General features: G+C 44.1%; 1 protein-coding gene and 1 long non-coding RNA gene across 2 annotated transcripts in view; one reads left to right on the top strand and one right to left on the bottom strand.

The window, feature by feature from the left end:
* The window catches only part of LOC139035550 (uncharacterized), a 34,581-nt gene extending 24,413 nt beyond the window's left edge, over nt 1-10,168 (bottom strand). The window contains exon 1 of the long non-coding RNA XR_011488131.1: nt 3,432-10,168. This is a non-coding gene — a long non-coding RNA (uncharacterized lncRNA). The remainder of the gene's footprint in view (nt 1-3,431) is intronic.
* A 128-nt stretch (nt 10,169-10,296) lies between these two features.
* Nucleotides 10,297-21,474, top strand: part of SERINC5 (serine incorporator 5) — a 102,049-nt gene continuing 90,871 nt past the window's right edge. Inside the window, exon 1 of the mRNA XM_020870008.2 lies at nt 10,297-10,487. Within this exon, the coding sequence (XP_020725667.2) occupies nt 10,461-10,487 (27 nt within the window). The 5' untranslated portion in view covers nt 10,297-10,460. The remainder of the gene's footprint in view (nt 10,488-21,474) is intronic.

Genomic DNA, 21,474 nt, shown 5'->3' with positions numbered 1-21,474 from the left:
GTTCAATCCCTGGGTAGGGAAGATCCCCTGGAGAAGGAAAAGGCAACCCACTCCAGTATTCCTGCCTGGAGAACCCCATGGACGGAGGAGCCTGGTGGGCTACAGTCCATGGGGTTGCAAAGGGTGGGACATGACTGAGCGACTTAACTTTGTAACTTTCACTTTCTTTGACATACTTATAGCCATCCAAGGAGGGACCTCTGCTATAATTAAAGTTAAATGTTGTGTATATATCTCTGATTTATCTGGCAATGTATCAGCTGCTCTAGACAAGATGAAAAACCAGGTAAAAGCTATGTCAAACGATAATCCTCCTTTTTGGATGCTGGTATTTTCTTGGATCAAAGGTGATTGGTGGAAAAAGCTTTTTGTAATTATTTTGTTAATCATTGTATTACTAATTTGGGGGCCTTGTATTCTCCAGTGTATACCTTGATGTGTAGCCTCCAGACTGACAGCCCAGCCGCAGTTACATAGTCCCCGTGTACAGTGCCGACCCATGACTGGTGCCCATCGTTAAAGATAAGATGGGCATCAAGAGGGGGTAATGTTGGGGCCAGTGTGAGGCAAGCAGGAGAGACTCCATCTTGAAGCCTGTCATCCGTCTTAAAGGCAGGATGTAAACGGGGCCTGAGCCCCACCCAAGAGTGAGGAAACCATTGCTAATAAAAACCAGGTCTCCTGGAGACTTTCGTCCCTACCGATGGCAAATGGAGACTGTAGTTGAGGTCAGGCTGCCCCGTTAGATTAACCATGAAATATCCCGCCTTGATGTATAATCATTGTTCTCCCCCTTCAACCTTAATTGCTTGTCCTCCTATCACCTACTTGTAAAACTCAGTCATACACAACAAAGAGGTTGCTAACGTGTAACCAGTCATGTAGTGGGGAGTATAAAACCAGGCCTCTCAGAAACATCAGGGTCCTTGCTGGGAACGGATTCCCCTTGGACCTGCTGGCGAAATAAACTGTACTCCACTGTCTGCAGTGTCCTCCGAGGTGTGTTTTGCGGCTCCGGATTCCACAACAATAATAAGATTGAATAGTGATTTTATAATGATTATTTGCCTGATTTACCCGAATATTTATTTCTAAGAGAAGAAATTGGAAACTTTCAAAAATCTACTCAAACCCTGCTACATATTTTAATTAGGAAGGCAAAGCCTCTCTATACTCTTCCACTGAATTTTCTTAATGTAACTCAAATCTGAGTATACATTACACATCTCAGAGACGGTGGGCTAGGGTGGGGAACATATACATATTATATGTGAAGAATACACATACATATTTGTCAAGTTAAAAAATCGTCACAACCTAAAAGTTCAGAGTCATGTTTTACTAGGTGGGCATTTTTAGGACTTCAAGCCTGGAACACCAGCATCTCAAGGAATCCTGAGAGAACTGTTCTGGGGAGGTGTGGGGAGGGGCCAGGTTATACACAAGTTTTGAAAACAAAGGGCCGGTAGCCTGAACGTCAAAAGACTGTTATTAATTAAGGAAAACCAGACATCTCAAGTTAAGGCATTTAGTGCTTTTCTGTGTATGGGAAGATGCCGAGAGTCTGGGCGCACTGAAACCTTCCCTCTCGTGTGCATCTCACCTACCTGGGGCCAGTGTCCTGTGTTTTTTCACATCCAGAGCTCCCTTTAGGGACTGGGAGTCCTGTTGGCTGCCAGTTACCATGTATGTTTCTCCTCCCAGAGTGCCCGTTGGGCTCAGGGGCTCATCGCTAATGACTATGACATCCCTATTTACTGAAAAGGCAGGAATACTCCGTTTCTCAGAGTTTTTCCACTGATAGGAAGACTGGGCCCTTAGTCCAAGGGAACTTTGAAAACATTTATTTGTTCCCAGAAGGGTTGAGCAACGCTGAGAAGTCTGTTGAACAATGCTCTGCCCTCTTCATTAACTTGGAATTTGTTTTCCCTGGGGTGTTACACAGCGGTATTTTCCTTTGTATTATTTATACTCGAAGGGCTCATCAAGCAAATTAATAATGTGACATGGACTAAAGGTAAAAATCTTTAAAATACCGAGGGAAAACTTTTAAAGCACCCATTTGAGGCTTGAAAATAATCATTAGTTTTCTTTTTTTTTTTTCCATTTATTTTTATTAGTTGGAGGCTAATTACTTTACAACATTGCAGTGGTTTTTGTCATACATTGAAATGAATTAGCCATGGTTTTACATGTATTCCCCATCCCGGTCCCCCCTCCCACCTCCCTCTCCACCCGATTCCTCTGGGTCTTCCCAGTGCACCAGGCCCAAGCACTTGTCTCATGCATCCAACCTGGGCTGGTGATCTGTTTCACCCTAGATATACATGTTTCGATGCTGTTCTCTTGAAACATCCCACCCTCGCCTTCTCCCACAGAGTCCACAAGTCTGTTCTATACATCTGAGTCTCTTTTTCTTTTTTTGCATATAGGGTTTATTTTCATTATAATCATTAGTTTTCTCTAGGCACAAAATAACAGGATGATTACAAAAGATTTCCTCAGTTTCCCAAACCATCTACCCTAAAAATCTTGACCAGGTAATATATGGTTAGCTTATTTGTTGTCATTACCTGAATTTGGAAAAATAAAACCACTTTTCTTTAAAAATTCCTCTAAACGGGAATTAGTGGAGAGATTAATAAAGACAATGATTTTAAGGTGTTAAGGCAAACAGGAGGAGAAACTGGGGGCTCCAGTGACCTCAGAAGCTGCAGCTTCAGTGGCCTGGAAGGACAGAAGCCCCACCAGAGAGGGTTCAGGAGAGTGAAGCACCAAACTCTGTTTTCTAGAAGTTTTAAGACAAAGAAAAGAGCAATGGGTGGTACTGGGTTAAAATGAGGTTGCTTGTTGTTTAAGAAAAATCTGACTATGTTTGTAGCTTGAGAATGATTCAATAGAAAGGAAAGACTTAAAATGCTTGAAAGAGAGAAAACTGAGGAGACAGGAAGTAATAGAACTAAAGGTGGGATGAGGGTACAATGGAGTGATTAGAGTTAAAAAAAAAAGCTGAATAATTTTTATTTTAAGTTGGGCAGGTCAAGGAAGGTCAATACAGGGTTAAGGAAAGTCGGTGGGTGGGGGGTTTGGAGTCCTAAGGCTGCTAATGTGCTCACCAAAGCGAGGGAATAAACCAAGAAAGAGGACTCCAGAAGGCCAGACGTCCACGAAGAGAGCGGCAAGGTCAAGTGACTAAATTGTTAGGTAGTCAGTGTAGGGTTGAGAGCCTCAAGCTTTTTCTAATTTCAACTTAATTTCAACTTATTCCCTCACATAGATGTTTCGCTCCATTAGCCCAAAGCTCCAGTTTCTTGGCATTCAGAGGAATGCCTCGCTGGTCTGGAGGGTCATAAAACTTTCAGACCCAGGACAAGACAATCTTTAACTGCTGTCTAGTATATCAAGGAAAAGAACTGCAGGTGAATCATTACCTTTTGAACATGCATCTGGTTCCCAAATAATGGTCTGGGGTCTTGAGACAGGGTTGAGGGATGGCGTCTCAATGTCTCGGAAACTGAGAAACCGTGAACCAAAAGAAAGCCATAAAAATGACAACATTCAATTGCAACATTCAGACTGATTGGTCAGAAATGACATATATTAAAGTCACAAACCAACCAAAAGTATACAGATCAATACTAGTAAAGATATAAGAACTGCTGTTATCTCCTCCTTTTTGGGTCTCTTCACCCCCTCTCAGGGTCTATGCTGAGAAGTTTATATCTCTATCCTTTAAAATAAACTTTGCCTGTGTGTTTGCGAGTTTGAAGAATTCATTCTTTGGCTCCATGAACAGAACTTGGTTTTCACATCTCAAGGGTAATGCCAGGAGGGCAATGTCAGTAGCAGCCTGGAGGGGTCCAGGTTGCAATAGTTTGGAGAGCTCTCAGGGAAAGAAAGGGCTCTTGGAGAAAACGGAATTGATAGATTACCTGATATTGTTGATTATCTGGGAGAAAAGAACTATGACAGATCAGATGGGCAGATGGAAAAAAGTCAAGATTAGGTACCAAGAAAAGCAGGTAAGTCAAACATACCTTCAGACATCTAATACATGCTGGATGCTATTGAAGTACTTTAATATGTATACTTTTATTAATCCTCCTCATTTAAAGAGGAAGAAACTGAAGGACAGGGAGATGAAATCAGTTGCTTAAAACCACAGATCTAATAAGTGACAAAAGCAAAGGTCTAATCCCAAGGTCTGGCTCCCGAGTCTCTAACTGTAACCACTAGAATATACTGCCTCTCCAGGGAAGGAGAATGAGAATGAAAAATAGAAAGAGACAAGAAAGAAATGCTATCATTATACACTCTGTGGCTATGCAATGAATAATTTTTACTAGCCATAACTACATATTAATTTCCTATTAATTTATAAAATTATGTGAAATTAAATTAATTTCATTAATTATTTTATGAAAAATGTGATGTGATTAGATTGTCAAGATAGCAGATAGAAGTGCTCAATGGGCTAAGCTTTCAGCCTACATGCAACATAAAAGATAATACATAACAAATATAGTCAACAGGTCAGGAAATAAAAGCATAAAATATTATTTAAAAATATGGAGTTGGGACTTCCCTGGCAGCATAATGGTTAAGACACTGCTTCCACTGCAAAGGGCATGGGTTCAATCCTGGTGGGGAAACTGAGATTCCACATGCTGTGCAGTGTGGAAAAAAAAAAAAATAAATGTTTAAAAAATATGGAGGTAATAAGGAAAAATCGCTTGAATAATTGAAAGTGATCACCTCTGGGGAGGGGACTGAAAGGAAGGATGTGAGAGAGATGCTACTTCTTTTTATTTTATATTTTATAATATTTTCAACATTTAAAAAACATTGTATAGAAATCCCCTGGCAGTTCAGTGGTTAGTGCTTCACACTCTCACTGCTGAGGGCCTGGGTTTGATCCCTTATGGGGGAACTAAAACCCCACAAGCCAAGTGGTGTGGCAAAAAAACACAAACAAACAAAAACCATTGTACCTATTTTAATTTAATAGAAATGAAGGAGAATGCAATCACCATAAGGACTGAGGTGGGGACACTATAGCACTTGGGATTACTTTTTGCCTGAGTTGCAAAATTTATAGCTTTTTCTAAATGAATACTTCCTTGTTTACCTGTAACTGAAATTAATTAAACTTTCACTATCAGATTGAGGTCCTGCGAGCTTTATAAGTGAAGACTGGAGACATTTCTTCTTTTATATTTAAATACCAACAGAATGCATTACTAGGTTTTCTTTACAAAGTTGAGAAAATTTTAGGGAATTAGAATAATTAATTTTGTTGGCTTTTAAGCCATTCTTGAACTGGAAATTAAAATTTATAATGAAGTTTTCTAAAATCAAAAGTTAAAAAACAGCAAGTGCATGACTATTTTTTTCTTTAATAACATATGTATATCAATATTGTTTTCAGTTCAGTGAGTGTTTTTATACTCAACATTGCCTTCTCCTTCCTAAAAGGAAAAAAAATAACAAAAAAACCCTTCAAATTCACAAGGAGAAAAAAGCAAATTATAAGCTTGTTATTTATAGTATGTTATACATATATGCATGTATAATTAAACTGCATAAAAGGAGCTAATTTAGTTAATTTAAGAACATTTTTGTGGGGGGAATATTTCAAATGGTCTGCCAAGAGCTAGTTTTATTAAAACAGGCCTTTTATTGCTTATTCCTGAGAAAATCCACATCAAACGGGACAGACTGTAAAATTACCTACATGTTAAGAACACTGTACAACTCTCTTTCTTGAAAAGGCCTGCAGAGTACTTAAAATAAAATTAAGGTGCCACTGTTTTCTGTCATGTCTGCTGACATTACCTCTATTCTTTTTGACTGACAACAGATGCAAAGGATGTTACCAGCCAGACCATAAATAGTAACTGCAAAACCCTCAGAACCAGGAAAGGAGGTCAGACTTGGCATGAAGAAATAAAGAGTTGCCAGCCAGTCCATTTCTCCAGATATCAAGCCATTAGCCACTGTCCCCCACCAACAGTGCACCCAGAAGGGACTTCAGGATGGAGAAAGCCAAGAAGCATTCTGCATCTTACCCCAAAGATAGTTAAGATGCATCTCTAAGGTAAAACATCCTGGCCCCTATATAATTAAGAAGCATATCTATGAAAAAATTTCAAGAATCCCAGATTCTTACATCTTCCCATTCATAGAAAAGTATTAAAATAATTACCTTGAGATTAGTAGTTAGCTTTTTATGTTTGATCATGTGTTTCTCCCCCAGCTAAAAATTTATTATTTATTTATTATTTACATTTATCTTGGCTTTCCCCTTATTTCTCTGAAGCCAATTTCTCAATTTGGTGTTATCTGAGAGGCCATCTCCTGGGCTGTGATTCACAGGAAGGTCCCTGAATACAACTGAATTCACTTTACATTGTATATTTTTCTTTCAGTTGACAGTAGCCATATTCCTTTGAGATCTTCCAGCACAGAGGAAGAATCAGCCTGCATAGATTATGTAACATTTTTAAACTGGTTTAGTAATACCAGTCATGTCCAACTATTTGCAACCTCATGGACTGTAGCTGGACAGGCTCCTCTGTTTATGGGATTTCCCAAAGAAGAATACTGGAGTTGATTGCCATTTCCTGCTCCAGGGGATCTTCCCTACCAAGGGATTGAACCCTCGTCTCTTGCGTCTCCTGCATTGGCAGGTGGATTCTTTATCAATTTAATTTAATTTAATGCATGGTTAGTCCCCATTTTGCAGATGATAAAACTGAGGCTCTGAGGTCATCCAGCCAGTTTTTGGTGAAGCTAAACTTTACAACTTTATAACTTCAGAAGCTCAGGCTTCCAGTATATTTTTCAGGTACCTTGGGCACAGTCTACAAATTCTCTGGTCATTAAATTGTGTTGTCTCTTTGCCAGCTGATGTTAATATCATCATAGAATCCTTCCAAGTTGACACAGATTAAAAAAAAAAAAAAAAGCTGAGGATTCAAGAGGCCTGGATCTACTACCAGCTCTGCCTGTAACCCAGGGGTGTGCTCCAGTTTCCCTAAAAGGTGAGGAGACTTCATAGCCCCAGCAGGTTCAAACTGAAGTAGATTTCACACCTTCCCCTCCCCACAAGCTGCCTGGCTCTTCCCAGGGGAACAGAAACTCCTGGTACCCAAGTAGTCTCCCAGGGTGAGAAGTGGGGCAATGTTAAAAAAAAGAAGTGGGGCCAGAATGACCATCCCAAACAACAGTGAACCTAACTAGACAGTCTCAGTAAGATCCTTGGCTTCTGATGAGTCATAGACAGCCACCAAGCAGGTGGCTGCACCGGTCTGATGCTGTTGAGGCTGTTTTTTGTTGTTGTTGTTTTAAATTACTATTTAAAAAATTTTAGGTGGAGCCATTTCTCATTACTTTCCATGGCTCTGAGTAGGGTCTGCTCCATTATTTCTCTTCCTCTAAATGCTGGCACCTGAGATTCTAGGAGATTCTGTTACTGACCACCACCCTTGGACCCTTTTAATCAACAGAAATTGATAAGGAGCCAGAGGAGAAGTTCAGGCAAGAAACTCCAGCCCCAATCAGCTTCAGCCCAATAAAGGCTGAGAAACATCAACAACCTCAGATATGCAGATGATACCGCTCTAATGGCAGAAAGCAAAGAGGAACTAAAGAGCCTCTTGATGAGGGTGAAGGAGAAGAGTGAAAGAGCTGCCTTAAAACTAAATATTAAAAAAAAAAAACAACTAAGTACATGGGTTTTGGCTCCATTACTTCATGGCAAATAAAGGGGGAAAAGGTAGAAGTAGTGACATATTTCCTCTTCTTGGACTCTATTTTAGAGTCACTGCGGATAGTGACTGCAGCCATGAAATCAGAAGATGTTTGCTTCTTAGAAGAAAAGCTAAGACAAACCTAGAGAGTGTGTTGAAAAGCAGAGACATTACTCTGCCCACCAAGGTCCGTATAATCAAGGCTCTGGTCTTCCCAGTGGCCATGTATGGTTGGGAGAGCTGGACCGTAAAGGAGGCAGAGCACCAAAGAATTGATGCCTTTCAACTGTGGTGCTGGAGAAGACTCCTCAAAGTCCCTTGGAGGTCAAACCAGTTAATCTTAAAGGAAATCAACCCTGAATATTCATTGAAAACACTGATGCTGGAGCTGAAGCTCCAGTATTTTGGTCATCTGATGCGAACAGCTGACTCATTGGAAAAGTCCCCCATGCTGGGAAAGTTTAAGGGTAGAAGGAGAAAAGGGCGTGAGAGGATGAGACAGATGGATGGCATCACCAATCCAATGGACACGAACTTGGGCAAACTTTGGGAGATGGTGAGGGACAGGGGTCCTGGCGTGCTGCAGTCCATGGGGTCGCAAAGAATCAGACGTGGCTGGGTGACTGAACAACAACAGTTGCGTCACCAGGGAATAAAAGCAAGAAACCGGTACGCTTGCGAGCTCTTGGAGGGAAGCTGCATGGGTCCTTGACTGGTGTAACAGTAGGGATGGATGAGTGGGTGTGGCAAAAGGTGTACTTTATTACCGGATTCCCAGGTGGCACTAGTGGTAAAGAACCCGCCTGCCAATGCAGGGGATGTAAGAGATATGGGTTCAATCCCTGGATTGGGAAGATCCTCTGGCAAAGGGCATGGCGCCCCACTCCAGTGTTCTCGCCTGGAGAATCCCATGGACAGAGTTTGGTGGGCTACAGTCCATAGGGGTGCACAGGGCCGGACAGGCCTGAAGCGACTGAGCACGCACACAGGTACCTTACCATGTCTGTCTTTGGTGGTGCAGTGTACAGGGATCATGCATAGCACCCTGCTTGTCTTTGGTGGTGCAGTGTACAGGGATCATGCGTAGCATCCTGCTTTAGCTCCTGGCACCTCAAAAACTTGTAGTCTGTGGCTTTTTTGTACCCTCTTGCTCAAGGTTATCTCAGCTGTGCAGTTATTTTTAAGTCACTTCTAATTTCTTTGTATCCTACTGCTCAAGAAGGTTGTCCACGTGCAAGCACTCTGGAAGCCTCTCTCAATTCTAGAAGAGTCTGTGCTGCTCATAATCCAAGCATTGGTTCCCATGGACTTTTCTCTTAGTTTCCATCTCCTCAACTGCCAACAGACACTACTTTGCTAAAGGCGAAGGTCGAATTCGTGTCATGCCCCAGGGGATCAGACACGTGCATTCCAGTCCCTGTATTGCTTTTTCAGCTTTACTGTTAAACTTTGGGCAAGTTATTTAAACTGTCTGAGCTTCAGTCGCCCCATTTCTAAAATATAGAGAATAATCTTTATTTTAAGGAATAAAAGGAATCTGGCGCAAAGTTTGCACTAACAGAAATTCCTCTTCTTGGGGAAGTGGCCATGAGGAGAGCAGATTTATGTAGGGAGAACTCTTTCTGCATGTAACAAATATCCGTGCTCATTGGCATCCGACTCTTTGTGACCCCATGGGCTGGAGCCCTCCAGGCTGCTTTATTCATGGGGTTTTTCCCAGGCAAGAATACTGGAGTGGGTTGCCATTTCCTCCTCCAGGGGGTCTTCCTTCACCCAGGGACTGAACCGACGCCCCCCGTGTCTCCTACATTAGCAGGTGGATTCATTACCTCTGAACCACCTGGGAAGCCAGAGAGGAAGGAGGCATGCAAACTAAGTCCCTGGGCTAGGGTGCGCTCTCCTGCGAGTGGTGGAGAGACCGGAAAACACGGAAGCACATAAAGCGTTCTCCCTGGATCCCTTAAGGTGCCATGGTAACGTGCCAAGACAGCTAAGTGACAAGGGATTCGTAGCTTGGGCAGAGGGAATCTTACCAAAGTTTGAGAAATTTTCTTGGGAGATGAAAAAGATAAAGCGACTTCTGCAACAGGGGTCCCGGGCATACACCAGTTCGGCGCGAGGCCGAGCATAGACTAGCACCCGGCCATCCCTACCTCGCCGGTTCAGTGCAGGGCACTCGGAATCGCTCATTAAAGGCTCCGAGCTTTATTGGAGTCAGCAACCAGCTCTTCCACCGGAGCCGCGGACTAGGGGCGCTGCTCCCTGCAGGGCCGGAGACAGAGAGTGGCCAGGCCGGCGCAGGAGCGCGCTAGTGCCGGGCCAGCCTGTCGGCGGTCGGACTTCACAGTCCAGCGCAGCACCAAGAAGTGATGACAACTGCCTGCTGCCTGACGCCAGCGGAAGTGCGAGCCCGGGCAGAGCCGGTTCGGAAGCGGGGCCGCGGGAAGGGGCGGGAACAGGGAGGGGCTGAGGGCGGTGGCGGCCTGACGGGGCGGGGCCTGGGGCTGCTGGGCGGGGCCTGCAGCGGAGGGGCGGGGCTTCGCGGCGGCTGTTTTCACCCAGGCCTAGGTCCCCCAAGCTCAGCTGGGGCTGCGCGGCGTGGCGGCGTGAGCGGTCCGCGGACTGACGCTTGAGGCCGGAGCTAGCCAGGAGTGCCGGAGGAAAGCTGCGAGCGGGCGAGCGCGCGGGTGGTGGTGGTCGGCCGCCGCTATGTCAGCACGGTGCTGTGCGGGCCAGGTGAGCAGAGGGAGGCGGATCGGTGGAGACCTGGCCAGGAGCCCGAGGCACCACGGGGTTCCCCGGGTGTGTGCCCCGGCTCCGCCGCCGAAAGTGGGGCGAGTGACCCCGCGCCGCCTGGGTGAGTGCCCCGGGCCGGAGCGCGGCGCTCAGCTGTCGGGGAGACCCTTTGCCTCGGCGGGCGGACCAGAGGCACACGGGGGCAGCTCGAGAGGCGACCCCGAGGTCTTCTAGTTGGGCGTTAGGTAGGAACTTGGCTTAGGGCGGGGCAGGCAGGGTTCGGGCGGAAGGTGCCAAATGTTTCTGGAGCGTGTCGCGTACTCCCTAGGGTACGAGTGTGTGGGGCCGAGCTCCGTAGGCCAGCGGGCTCTGCCAGCCCCGTGAACCCAGGAGAAGACGTGGGTTTGGGCAACCACTCCTCTCCCATGCCCTGAACGAAACTCGGCTCGTTTGGCCCAGGCGGATTGCGCTTGACATCTCCCAAGGCTCCAGAGCTCTGGCTCTGTTCATCCGAGAACAGAGAAGCCTGCTTCCCAAACCGCAGGGCTCAGGTCTGGACGCAGGGAAGAGTCAGCCCTGCTTGTTGAATTTCCCGACCCAACCCTGGCTGGACACGAACGCGCCGCCTGGGTAGGAACCTTGAGCCTTCTCATCCCCCTTTCAGCTGTGAACTTGCCCGAGCCTGTTTGTAACTCTCGCCTATTAAACTCTCGAGATCTTAAAACACCTGTGCTCGCTTGGGATCGGCTTCTACCGTTTGGCAGTGAGTCAGGGCAGAATTGGTAGTAGGTTTCAACCTTTAACGCTGCTTTCATTCCTTCTTGCAGAGTTAGGAAGAAGTAGGTAAAGCCTGCCAGACGTTGCGCTCCCACCTTCCCAGGCTTGTTGATTATCAGCATTTCCTTACAGAGTTTTAATGGTTCGTTTTTTCCGGTGAGTCTAGCCCGGCTGTCGCTGCTTGCTGGTACGTTCAGCCTTGCGACAATCAGGCCAGCCCGTAAGCGATGCAGGGGTTAAGCTGTGGGTGTCTGTATAGCCGCCGATTAGACTGGTAGATAATCCGACCTCTTTCCATGGCCCTGTGAAGTTATCGCTTGGTTTTTGAGGTCTAATACTGTCCTTGGCATGCATTCAAGCTGGTCTTTTCAGAGATGAGGAAATTGAGGTTTTTAACTTAAAGTGGAATGACTTGCCGTCAGTCAGGCACAGCGACAAGAGAGGGTACTTAACGCCTCTCAGGGCTCTGGAGACCAAAGTGGACCTCAGAAGGCGGCTTTCAGAATATTCCAGATCTCGAGAAGGCTTTGCAAATCGTTCATTGTGGTTGTTTTGAGGGAGTTCCGTTTTAACGTGACTAGGTTACGGGTATCGAGGTACCTGTCCTCCAGTCGCTTGAAAGCCCCTTGAGGCTTTCTGTGGCTCCCAGTGGGTAATTTAGAGCTCAGAAAATTATTGCCAGTACTCAAGTGGGTCTTGTAAAAGAATTATTGGTATGGTTGATATTTTGGCAGGGTTTTATGACTTGTTTCTAAAATCCCCCTCTCAGGACTTTGGAAAGAACCAAATCCTGGCTGTTCATCACAGGGAAGTTAACTTCTGCTTTCTTGGGACTACTTGAGGCTTCACTGTGGTGGGTCTCAATGCTGGGAGGCGGATGATGACGATATTATTTCATATGAATGAAACTGTGAAGTTTACATTAAAACACACACAGCATCGTCAGAAAGTATCTAAGTCTAGACATCCTTAAACTTTTTTGAGCACATGTGTATTATTATTTTTACTTACATCACTTCTGACATCAATGTACGGACTCCCCTCTCCCCTACTCCATACCAATCAGTTCCCCAACTCCCCGGATAATAACTGGATGTACAACAATACAGTTTAATTCTGACATTACCTGGATGTCAGATATCCCCCAGGCTAGGGGCCTAATCCCACAACACCACCCTCCTCCCTGTCTGGCTCCCCACACACTTCAGCTGCCAATATCAAGTCTTCTGGGCCTCCCATCCCCAAGTAGAAGACCAAATAAATATTCCTGATTATATCACAATATCACAGCACCTACTGTGTGTCGAGAGCTGGAGATAAGGCAGTGAGCCAGACAGACATCATCTCTGCCCTCAGTGACTGGTCCTGCTGGGGCAGGGACAGGGTGGCGTTATATAAGCGTTGGAGCAATGAAACAATAATATACTGTAATCAGTAAACAATACTGATACTGTAACAGGTCCTGGTGGGCAAAGCGGCTTCTGTAGGGTTCTTGGGGAAGTCTGCTGAGAAGATGCCCTTGGAATTGAGACTGATGGAGAGGCACCCATGTGAGGGTCTGGGTAGCGAGCCTTCCAGGCTGTTCGAGGAACAGTGAGGTGTTGGAAGAGTCCAGGAGGCTGGAGTGTCGTAGGTGAGGTAAGGAGGCAGGTGGGGCCAGGTGGGGCCGATCACCGATGGAGTTTGGGTCTTATTTCTCTTACAGGGAAAGGTGGTTGGGGGATTTTGAGCAGGTGAGAACTGTGGCTTGATTTACACTTAGAAGATGATTTTGGGCACCATGAAGAGTTGAATGTGTCAGGGACTAGTGTGGAGGTGAGAGTAGTCAGAACCTTTCATTCAATGATGCTTTTAAACCGCCTCCTCCTGGCTGTGAGCAGTGTTCTAGGCTTCTGCAGTGAGCCAGAATCCTTCCTGGTGGAGCTTGAATCCTGGCAGTCTGCTGTTACTGTAGGCCAAGGAGAGAGTGCACTCCCTTAATTTAGGGTGTAGTAGTGCTGACGGTGGGATGGTATTGGCTTCTGGGCATATTTCAGAGGTAGAGCTGGACTTTTGCATGGGTTAGAAGTGGGATATGGAAATAAGAGATTCTGTTTGTGACCCGGGCAACTGAATAGATGATAGTGCCTCACTGAGTTGAGGAAGAAGGATATTTGGCAAGGAAAACCCATTGTTTTCTTCTGTCTTTGCTACATTTGAAATGCCTATTAGAGTTAAATAGAGATGACCAGTCATCAGTTGGATTTTTAAGTTGGGAGAAGTTTGAGGTTGGAGATAGAAATTCGGGGGACCTTAACTGAAACAATGTGTAACCCAGAAAATAGCCTTTGACTCAGGTCTGGGTTTGAATTGGGAAATTTGGACACTGAGGGCTGGTGTGACTGTGCGTATTATTTACCCTCAGCTTACCTCAGCTGTTGAATGGGTATGATAATATCTCCCAGGGTTATTGGGAGGATTACATGCAATAATGTCTCTAGTACAGGATTTGGTACAGAGTAAGGGACCCCACAGATCTTGGTGGCCACTACCCAGTTGCACCTGGACTGTTTCCAGGTCATTTTATTTTTGCTTTGACTCTGATACACTTAGGTTTTGCTTGGGCTGTTGGCTTCTAGTGTGTTAGTTGTTCCGTCGTGTCTGACTCTGTGACTCCATGGACGGTAGCCCGCCAGGCTCCTCTTCCATGGAATTCTCCAGGCAAGAATACTGGAGTGGGTAGCCATTCTCTTTTCCAGGGGACCTTCTTGACCCAGGGATCAAACCCATGTCTCCTGCATTGTAGGCAGATTCTTTACCATCTGAGCCACCAGGGAAATCCCAGTGGATGCTAATGGAAGCAGAAATCACAGGAGGGTGGTCACTCTACACCTTTTTTCTGGGTACCCAGCCCTGTGCTAAGGCCTCTGGTCAGTGAACAAAGTGCATCCTTGCTGTCTTGGAACTTAAGGGGTAGTTGGGGCTGGAAGCGTGAGGTAGGCTCACTACTGAAAAATGACAAGACGCCCTTTCAGAGGTGAAATATGTAGTTGGAAAATCTAGGTAACCGCTATCAGGGCAATTTGAGAGTAAGGCTTGGCAGGTTTTACTCCAGGCAAGTATAAGCATTAATGATAATAGTAACAATAGCGGAAGCTTATTTCATGTCCACAAGTGTGCTGTTTTTACCTACATTATATCACTCACGCTTCGCAGGAACCCTGTGGGGTCCAGGAACGTCCTTTTGCAGGTGAGGCAACTGAAGTGCAAGACATGGATTAGCTTGACTGATGTTTACGTGGTGGTGGAGCCAGGCCTTCAACACTGTTCCACCTGACTCCAGTCGGACCTTTTAACTGGGAGATTGCTATTCCTTATTATTCTAAATACAATATGAATAAATCATGAGGAACTGCTGCAGATTGTTGTTGCTCATAATGGCCCTAATAGCTCAGTTGGTAAAGAGCTATAATGCTTCCCTGATAGCTCAGTTGATAAAAAAATCCACCTGCAATGTGAGAGAGCCCAGTTCAATTCCTGGGTCAGGAAGATCTGCTGGAGAAGGGATAGGCTACCCACTCCAGTATTCTTGGGCTTCCGTTGTGGTTTAGCTGGTTTCTTTAATCTGCCTGCAGTGTGGGAGACCTGGGTTCGATCCCTGGGTTGGGAAGATCCCCTAGAGAAGGGAAAGGCTACCCACTCCAGTATTCTGGCCTGGAGAATTCCATGGACTGTATAGTCCATGGGGTCTCAAAGAGTCGGACACGATTGAGCCACTTTCACTTTCATAGTGACCCTAAGGCAGTGTTAAATACATCGGTATGTGGCTATCTTGGTAGTTATTGGCAATTGTCAAGAGTTTGGCGAGGTTTAGCTGCTTTCTCACAGTGGTCCAGGTTATAAAGACAGTAAGTCTCAGACCACATTCTGCCACCAGTGCAGATAGTTTTCAGCAGGCAGGCACAGAACAGGTACACAGCCTGACCTGTGGCTTCTCAAAGTTGCAGCTCTTTGTCCTTCTTGGTGAACCAACATGCAGCTTGCATGTTCACCTGTGGCAGATGTGATAACCTTCTCGAAGGAAGAACTTGCCCAGTACTGCCGAAGCATAGGACCTCTTGGATAGATCAAACCCATGGTGCCCCTCTCAGGCAGAAGACTCACTTTGTCCTTGTAACCAGTTCATATAAGGGCAGGAATGCCAAAGTATTTCCAGCCAGATCATATTACTTGATTCCTGAGATTTTCCCCAACAAATTCTGTTTCTAACGTCTGTTAATTGTCAAAAGTCAAGCAGGGACTCCCCATTGTCAAAGATAAATAAAGTTGGACGTTAGTTAAAGCAATGAAAACAGATTTTATTTAGCAATCACTCATTGATGCAAAGAGTTGAGCTGCATTCTGATTTACAGGTGCCTGGACCTTTTAAAGGGAGGAGTGAGTGGGGGCCCAAGCAGAATTAGGAAAGTGAGACGTATTTGTTCATATGGGTGGGGGGATGAGGCCAGCAGGGTCTCCTAGCTAGCAAGTTAGATTCCACCGAGACTGGGAGATAGGCCCTATCTTTCCAGAGGACTACATTTTAAAGGAAAGGAGTTTGAGTCCTTGAGAAAGACATTCCACATTTGTTAGGAAGTGTGTCTGCCTCTTCCTATCCGCAGGAGCAGAGGAAGGACTCACAATTGTATAATGCTCTTAAGAAAGGGAAGTCAGGGCTTATCTTAACTGTATATATAAATTTCTTTTCCCAGCCCTGAACCTTTCTGCACAAGGACTCAGAAGGCAGCTGGGTCATCCCAGGCAATGCAGCCTTAGGCGGCTAGAAGGCCTGTTAAAGTTTGCTCAAGGTCTTCATGCAGGGGTTTGGGCAGAGTTGCTGTGTATTGAGAGTTTTTACAGTTTTCACCACTTCTCATCATTCCGCTGGTTAACAAAACCTGGGGTCATGGGAGTTAGAGGTAATGAAGTCCCCGCAGGAGGTTTTAGAGGGTGGCCTCTGATAAGGGTTAACTGGAATTGGTCGATCTTCCTTATCAGGGCATCTTTTCACCTCTGGATTGTAGCTTAAAACAGATGAGCATACACACAATCAATCCAAGAAGACTTCTTTAAAGAGTAAATTATGTACCAGATAAAGGTACTGATTTCCCTGAGGTGTCTCTCCTTTTTCTCTGTAAAACCCAAATCTCTGCATTTAAGTCCAAGCTCAAGAAACCTTTCCCTCAGAAACGACCTTTCCCTTACTTTTCGAGTTCCCTCAGAACTTGCACCCAGAACCTGTCCATACCACCTAGAACATGGTCGTCTGACACTCTGGAGTTGTTCCCTGGTTACTGCGTGGGTACACTTCCTCTCCCCTCCTAGACCGAGCGTGTGCTGCAGACTAGCTGAACCCTCTGTTGTGTGTTTTTGGTCACACAACTCTCTTTCTCTACAGCTGTTTGTTTACAGTGATCGGAAATGTTAGGTCCACATTATATCACGTGTTGCTTCCACACTTGGAAGGGATCCAAGTGCAAAAGTTCATGCTTTTCACAACTGATGCTCTTTTGAACAGTGAGGGGTATTTATGAAGTACATATCCTCACACAGAGAGAACTGTATTTGATATTTTGACTCAGATTTAACATATAATTTTACTTTGCAGAGTTGGGATTAAATTGTAGGTACTATGTTTGATTTCAACTCTTTGCTGAATTACGGGGTGACCAAGGCAGTTTTTTAAATGCACCAGCCACTCATTTGCAGCCACGCTTTTTATGCTTATACCCGGAAAATAGTGTAGTAGTCCTCTACATTCAACTATGGAAATTTTTCCAAAAGTATTAAGTAAATGTACATATGTGAAAGTCAGCCAATAGGCTTATGTATTAATAGAAGTGTGTATGTATGGGTGTTTCAATTCCTAAAAGACTAAAAATAATGAAGAAAATCCCAATTTTGCCCTTTTTAGATAGCATTGACAATATGGTGCAACCATTTTCTTCCTCTTTTTTTTTTTTTTAAATAGTCTTTGTTGAATTTGTTGTCATATTGCTTCTGTTGTGTATGTTTTGGTTTTTTTGGCTACAGCGAGGCATGTGGGATGTTAGCTCCCTGACTAGGGATCGAACCTGCACCCCTTGCATTGGAAGGTGAAGTCTTAACCACTGGACCGCCAGGAAAGCCCCCTGGTTCAGCCATTTTTAACATCATCTTTAACTTTGGTCTTTTTCTTAACAGCTGCTTATGCAGATACCATCTGTCTAGATGGTGTTTGGATCCCTGTTTTCTTGCTGTGTGAAGGATTCTGTTTTAGTTGCATTAAGTTTGAGTGCTGTGCTTATCACTAGTGTTGGCAGTTTTTTTCTATTCATTTCATAAAATGCAGTCCAGATGCAGTAAAAAGGCTATATAGTTGCTCTACCTTACTGAGAAAGGTGGTGATTTGACTGAAGTTAAACTGTTGCTAATACAGAAAGAGTGGTTTGGAGATGTCTCTGTGTAGTTAGCCAAGTTCAAGTTGTTGGAAAGAAGTCTGTCACTGACCTTAAACAGTAAAGAGAGAAGATTACTGTTGTAGGTGGAAAGTCAGCGTGAAAGTTGCTCACTCAGATTTGTTTTCTTGGGCAGCTTTAATAGAGCTGACCTGGCGAGCTGACAAATGGCTTAGGGCTGAGGCAAGCTGAGTGGGCTTACTTTGCTGGGATCGGGCTGATCTTTTGGGAGTAGAAGGCAGCCTCCAAATCATCTCCCTGCTAATGAGGTAAAGGGAAAAACATCTTGCCCAGTGCTTGCTTCCCACCTCTGTTTTCTCTGTCAATATCACCTGTAAATTTCCCAAAGATATATAGTATCTGCAAGTGTGTTAAATGTGAGACTCACAAGCTTTTCAGTTTCCCAGGTGTTTTCATGTAAGTCACCATGTAGAAACCTTAGAAAGGACAGAACAATAAGGAAGGCACCGTCTACTTGTATTTGAGAGCAGGACAAGTGATATGTGGCCTGTTCATCTATGATAATTTGACATTAAAAAGGAAGTCCTTGTATAATGTGGTATGTCTGCAGAGCTAGCCATTGGACACAGCTCCATTTTATCCTTTGACTAAGCTGCTTTCTGTGTCTTTAATTATAATGGCAATTATAGATAAAGATCTTGTTTTCTTTCCTTGTCCTAAGTCAAGCAGCATTGTAAGTGAATTGTCATTACATATTGCTGCTGTTAGTTGGATTTATGGCTGAGATTGGGTGCTGAGAGCAATGTGAATCAAGTACTCATCTAAAACACCTTGATTGTCCTTAACGATCAGGTTTTTCAGGTAGTCCAAAGTGAACATTTGCAGCCCTCATTAAAATGAATGTTACAACACTTCCAGTGGGGACATCCTCTTATTTTCTAGTTAGTGTTTTAAAGATTTTAGAACATAACCTGGAAGTCAGTGTAATGTGTATACAGGAGATTCAAACAGTGGATTGTTTTGATTACACAAAACATCTGTTTGAATTATGAAGAAAACAAGACTTTTGGCTTTTCTTGTGTAGTTTGCCTTGTGAGGTTAAAGTTCAGCTGATATTTAAAGAAAGCAGCTGTTATGGAAAAACTTAGGGTAGGTTTTTATCACAGAATAAACTTTGAAACAATTTGTGGGTTTGAAGTAAGGTTACAGTATATAGTGATTAGACAGCATGTTCCCCCTCATGAAAACTGTCTAGTCAAGACAAAAGTAGGAAAAACGCATACACACAACCCCTTAAATCTTATTTTTGCAAAGATAACTAGAAAAGATGGAAAATCAGCCTAATGTTTGTTTAAGTATCATTTTTTTATAAACTGGCCAACTGCTCTTTGAAACAAAGCCCGTGAGGTCTTTATGAGATTTATTTTCCAGTGCTTTGTATATCAGTAATTTAACCGAGGGCTGAGTCGCCTGATGTTCTGATCCTTAGTGTGTGTGGCTCACCAAAACTGGGGAAGAGTTCATTCTTTTGTTCCTGTCTCCCTGCTCACTGAACTCCCCCAGTGTCGCTCTCAGAAATAATGTCATTATTTTGTAACCATAGTAATGAAACTGTTCCCTATAATAAGATAGTCTGTTATCATGAATTTTCTTCAGCTTTCATAGCATTATTCCTACGAATCCTAGGACATTGTTGACTTATTCCATTTGCTATTTTTCCCTTTTAAATAAAGGCTAACAACCCCTAAAGCTATATGTCAATTGATAAATGTTCATTGGGTACCTAGCATAATGTAAATCAGTGGACTGCCGTTCATGCTTAGGAGCAACTGGTGAATTGATGCTGGATGAACTTGAGTATAAGATTCCTTCTGCACATCTGATAGAGGTTTGTGTACCTCACCTGTTTTCTTTTATGCTCGGGAAAGGGAAGGCAGCAATCAGGGGGATGCGGGAGATGAGCCTACCCAGGGGAGCACGTGGAAAGCTGGGTCCCTGAGAATGGGCACTGGGGGTTCCATGTGGCCCTGTGGTCACATACATATGTCTGTGTATGTTCTAAACACTTTTCCTAGAAGAGGATCCTTAGCATTTCTCAGCTTCTCAAAATCATCTTCTGACCTGGGAAAACCCCAATATAGCCTGAGATTGGAAAGACCAGCCCTGAAGAGGCTTGGGTACTTCCTCTTTCCAAATTGCAGGATGCTGAAGCTTATTTACTGTACGTTTTCCAGTAAGCTGCCAAAATTTAATGTAGAGGTGACTCCCATCCCTTTGATTTTTCTCTGCTTCCTTCTCCCTCTACTCTTTTCCCCTGGCTCCTCTGTTTTTGTTTTTCTTGTTTGTGTATTGAATCTAATCTACAGGGATTTTATTCTTCTTTGGAAAATTCTGGGGAGGCATGTCTAGTTCTGGAGAGATCCAGATTGGGCTGTTTGTATGATGATTGATGAGGTAAACTGTGAAATTGGAAATTTTTGGAAGAGACTTTGAAAGGCATCCCTTTTAATTCCCCATTGAAGCTTAGAGATCTTTTAAAAATGCCTCTGCCAAGTTACATCTGGGGTGTTTGAACCTCTCCAGTGTTGGGGGGCTCACTACTGTTCCCAGTTTTTAAGTTTTCTGAGCCTTGGTTTCTTTGTTCATCAAATGGGGGAAATTTGTGTGTTCTGTATCCCTTATATGATTGTAGAAAGGGATGAAAACAAGTCAATATTAAACTGTCATCTGTAAACTGGTGATGCAGGTGTGTGAGGGTTCAGTGCAGAAAACTGAGACCACTCTGAGTAATTTAAGCAGAAGAGGATTTAATGTAGGTAATTAGCTGCTTAAGAAATAAAAGAACTAGAGGAGCAAGAGTCAGGGGGCCACCCTTTGAACTCTTGGCTTTAAGAGCACACAACTGCAGCAGTAATCCAAAAGCCTGGACACCCAGGCTGCTGCCATCACCATGACTGCCTCTCGACACCCGCACAGAGGGTGGCTTAACAGCGGAGCCCCATGTCTGTCTATTGCAACTGCCTGTCCTGTCCTAGAATCTTGCCTGCAACAGGCCTTGCAACAGGGGGTGGCCCCCACCATATTTTCATCTTCCGAATATTGTGAGTGTTGCTAATTGTCAGGTCCTGAGCAGCAAAGGAGTCCGCGAAAAGTTTCATATTCCAGATTCTTCAATACTGGAAGACCCATAGGAGAAGGTGGGAATGGAGATGGAATGAGATAACTATCCATGTGGAGCATAAGCTCGGAAGAACTAGTGTAGTAACTACCCCCGTGTGCTCTGCGCTAACCGCATCATGGCTTGACCGAATGGCAGCCGCTCAAGTAGGGCCAGAGGGTTAAGGGGGTTGATTTAGAGGCAGGAAGGTGAAACATGTGTCATGTAAACTGGTTTTCCTCCCCTAGCCTCTTCGTTGCCTGCTAATTTTCCCATGTAGTCAGCTTGTTGATCCTTCTACCTAAGTATAGTCCCAATCATGCCATCCCTTGCTGATTTTTCAACCCCATTGGGGTTAATATAATGGATTTTCTAAATGCAAGTCTTTGATAGGACTCTGTTAGTGGTTTGTATCATATTCCAAATAACATTCCTGATATTAGTAATTTGTGTTCTTTTTTCTTTTAGTGCCTCCAAGAGTTTATCAGTTTGATCAATGTTGTAAAAGAAACTTTTTAAATTGTTGTTTTCTGTTTCATTGATTTCTGCTCTTTATTTCCCTCTTTTTACTTACTTTGAGCTTAATCTGTTATTATTTATTTTAGGTTATTTTATTGACTATTTTAAGATAATTAGA

This window comes from Odocoileus virginianus, chromosome 6, assembly GCF_023699985.2.
Source record: "Odocoileus virginianus isolate 20LAN1187 ecotype Illinois chromosome 6, Ovbor_1.2, whole genome shotgun sequence".
Classification (NCBI taxonomy): Eukaryota; Metazoa; Chordata; class Mammalia; order Artiodactyla; family Cervidae; genus Odocoileus; species Odocoileus virginianus.
Note: the sequence above shows the minus strand (reverse complement) of the source record. Positions and strands in the feature narration are given on the sequence as shown.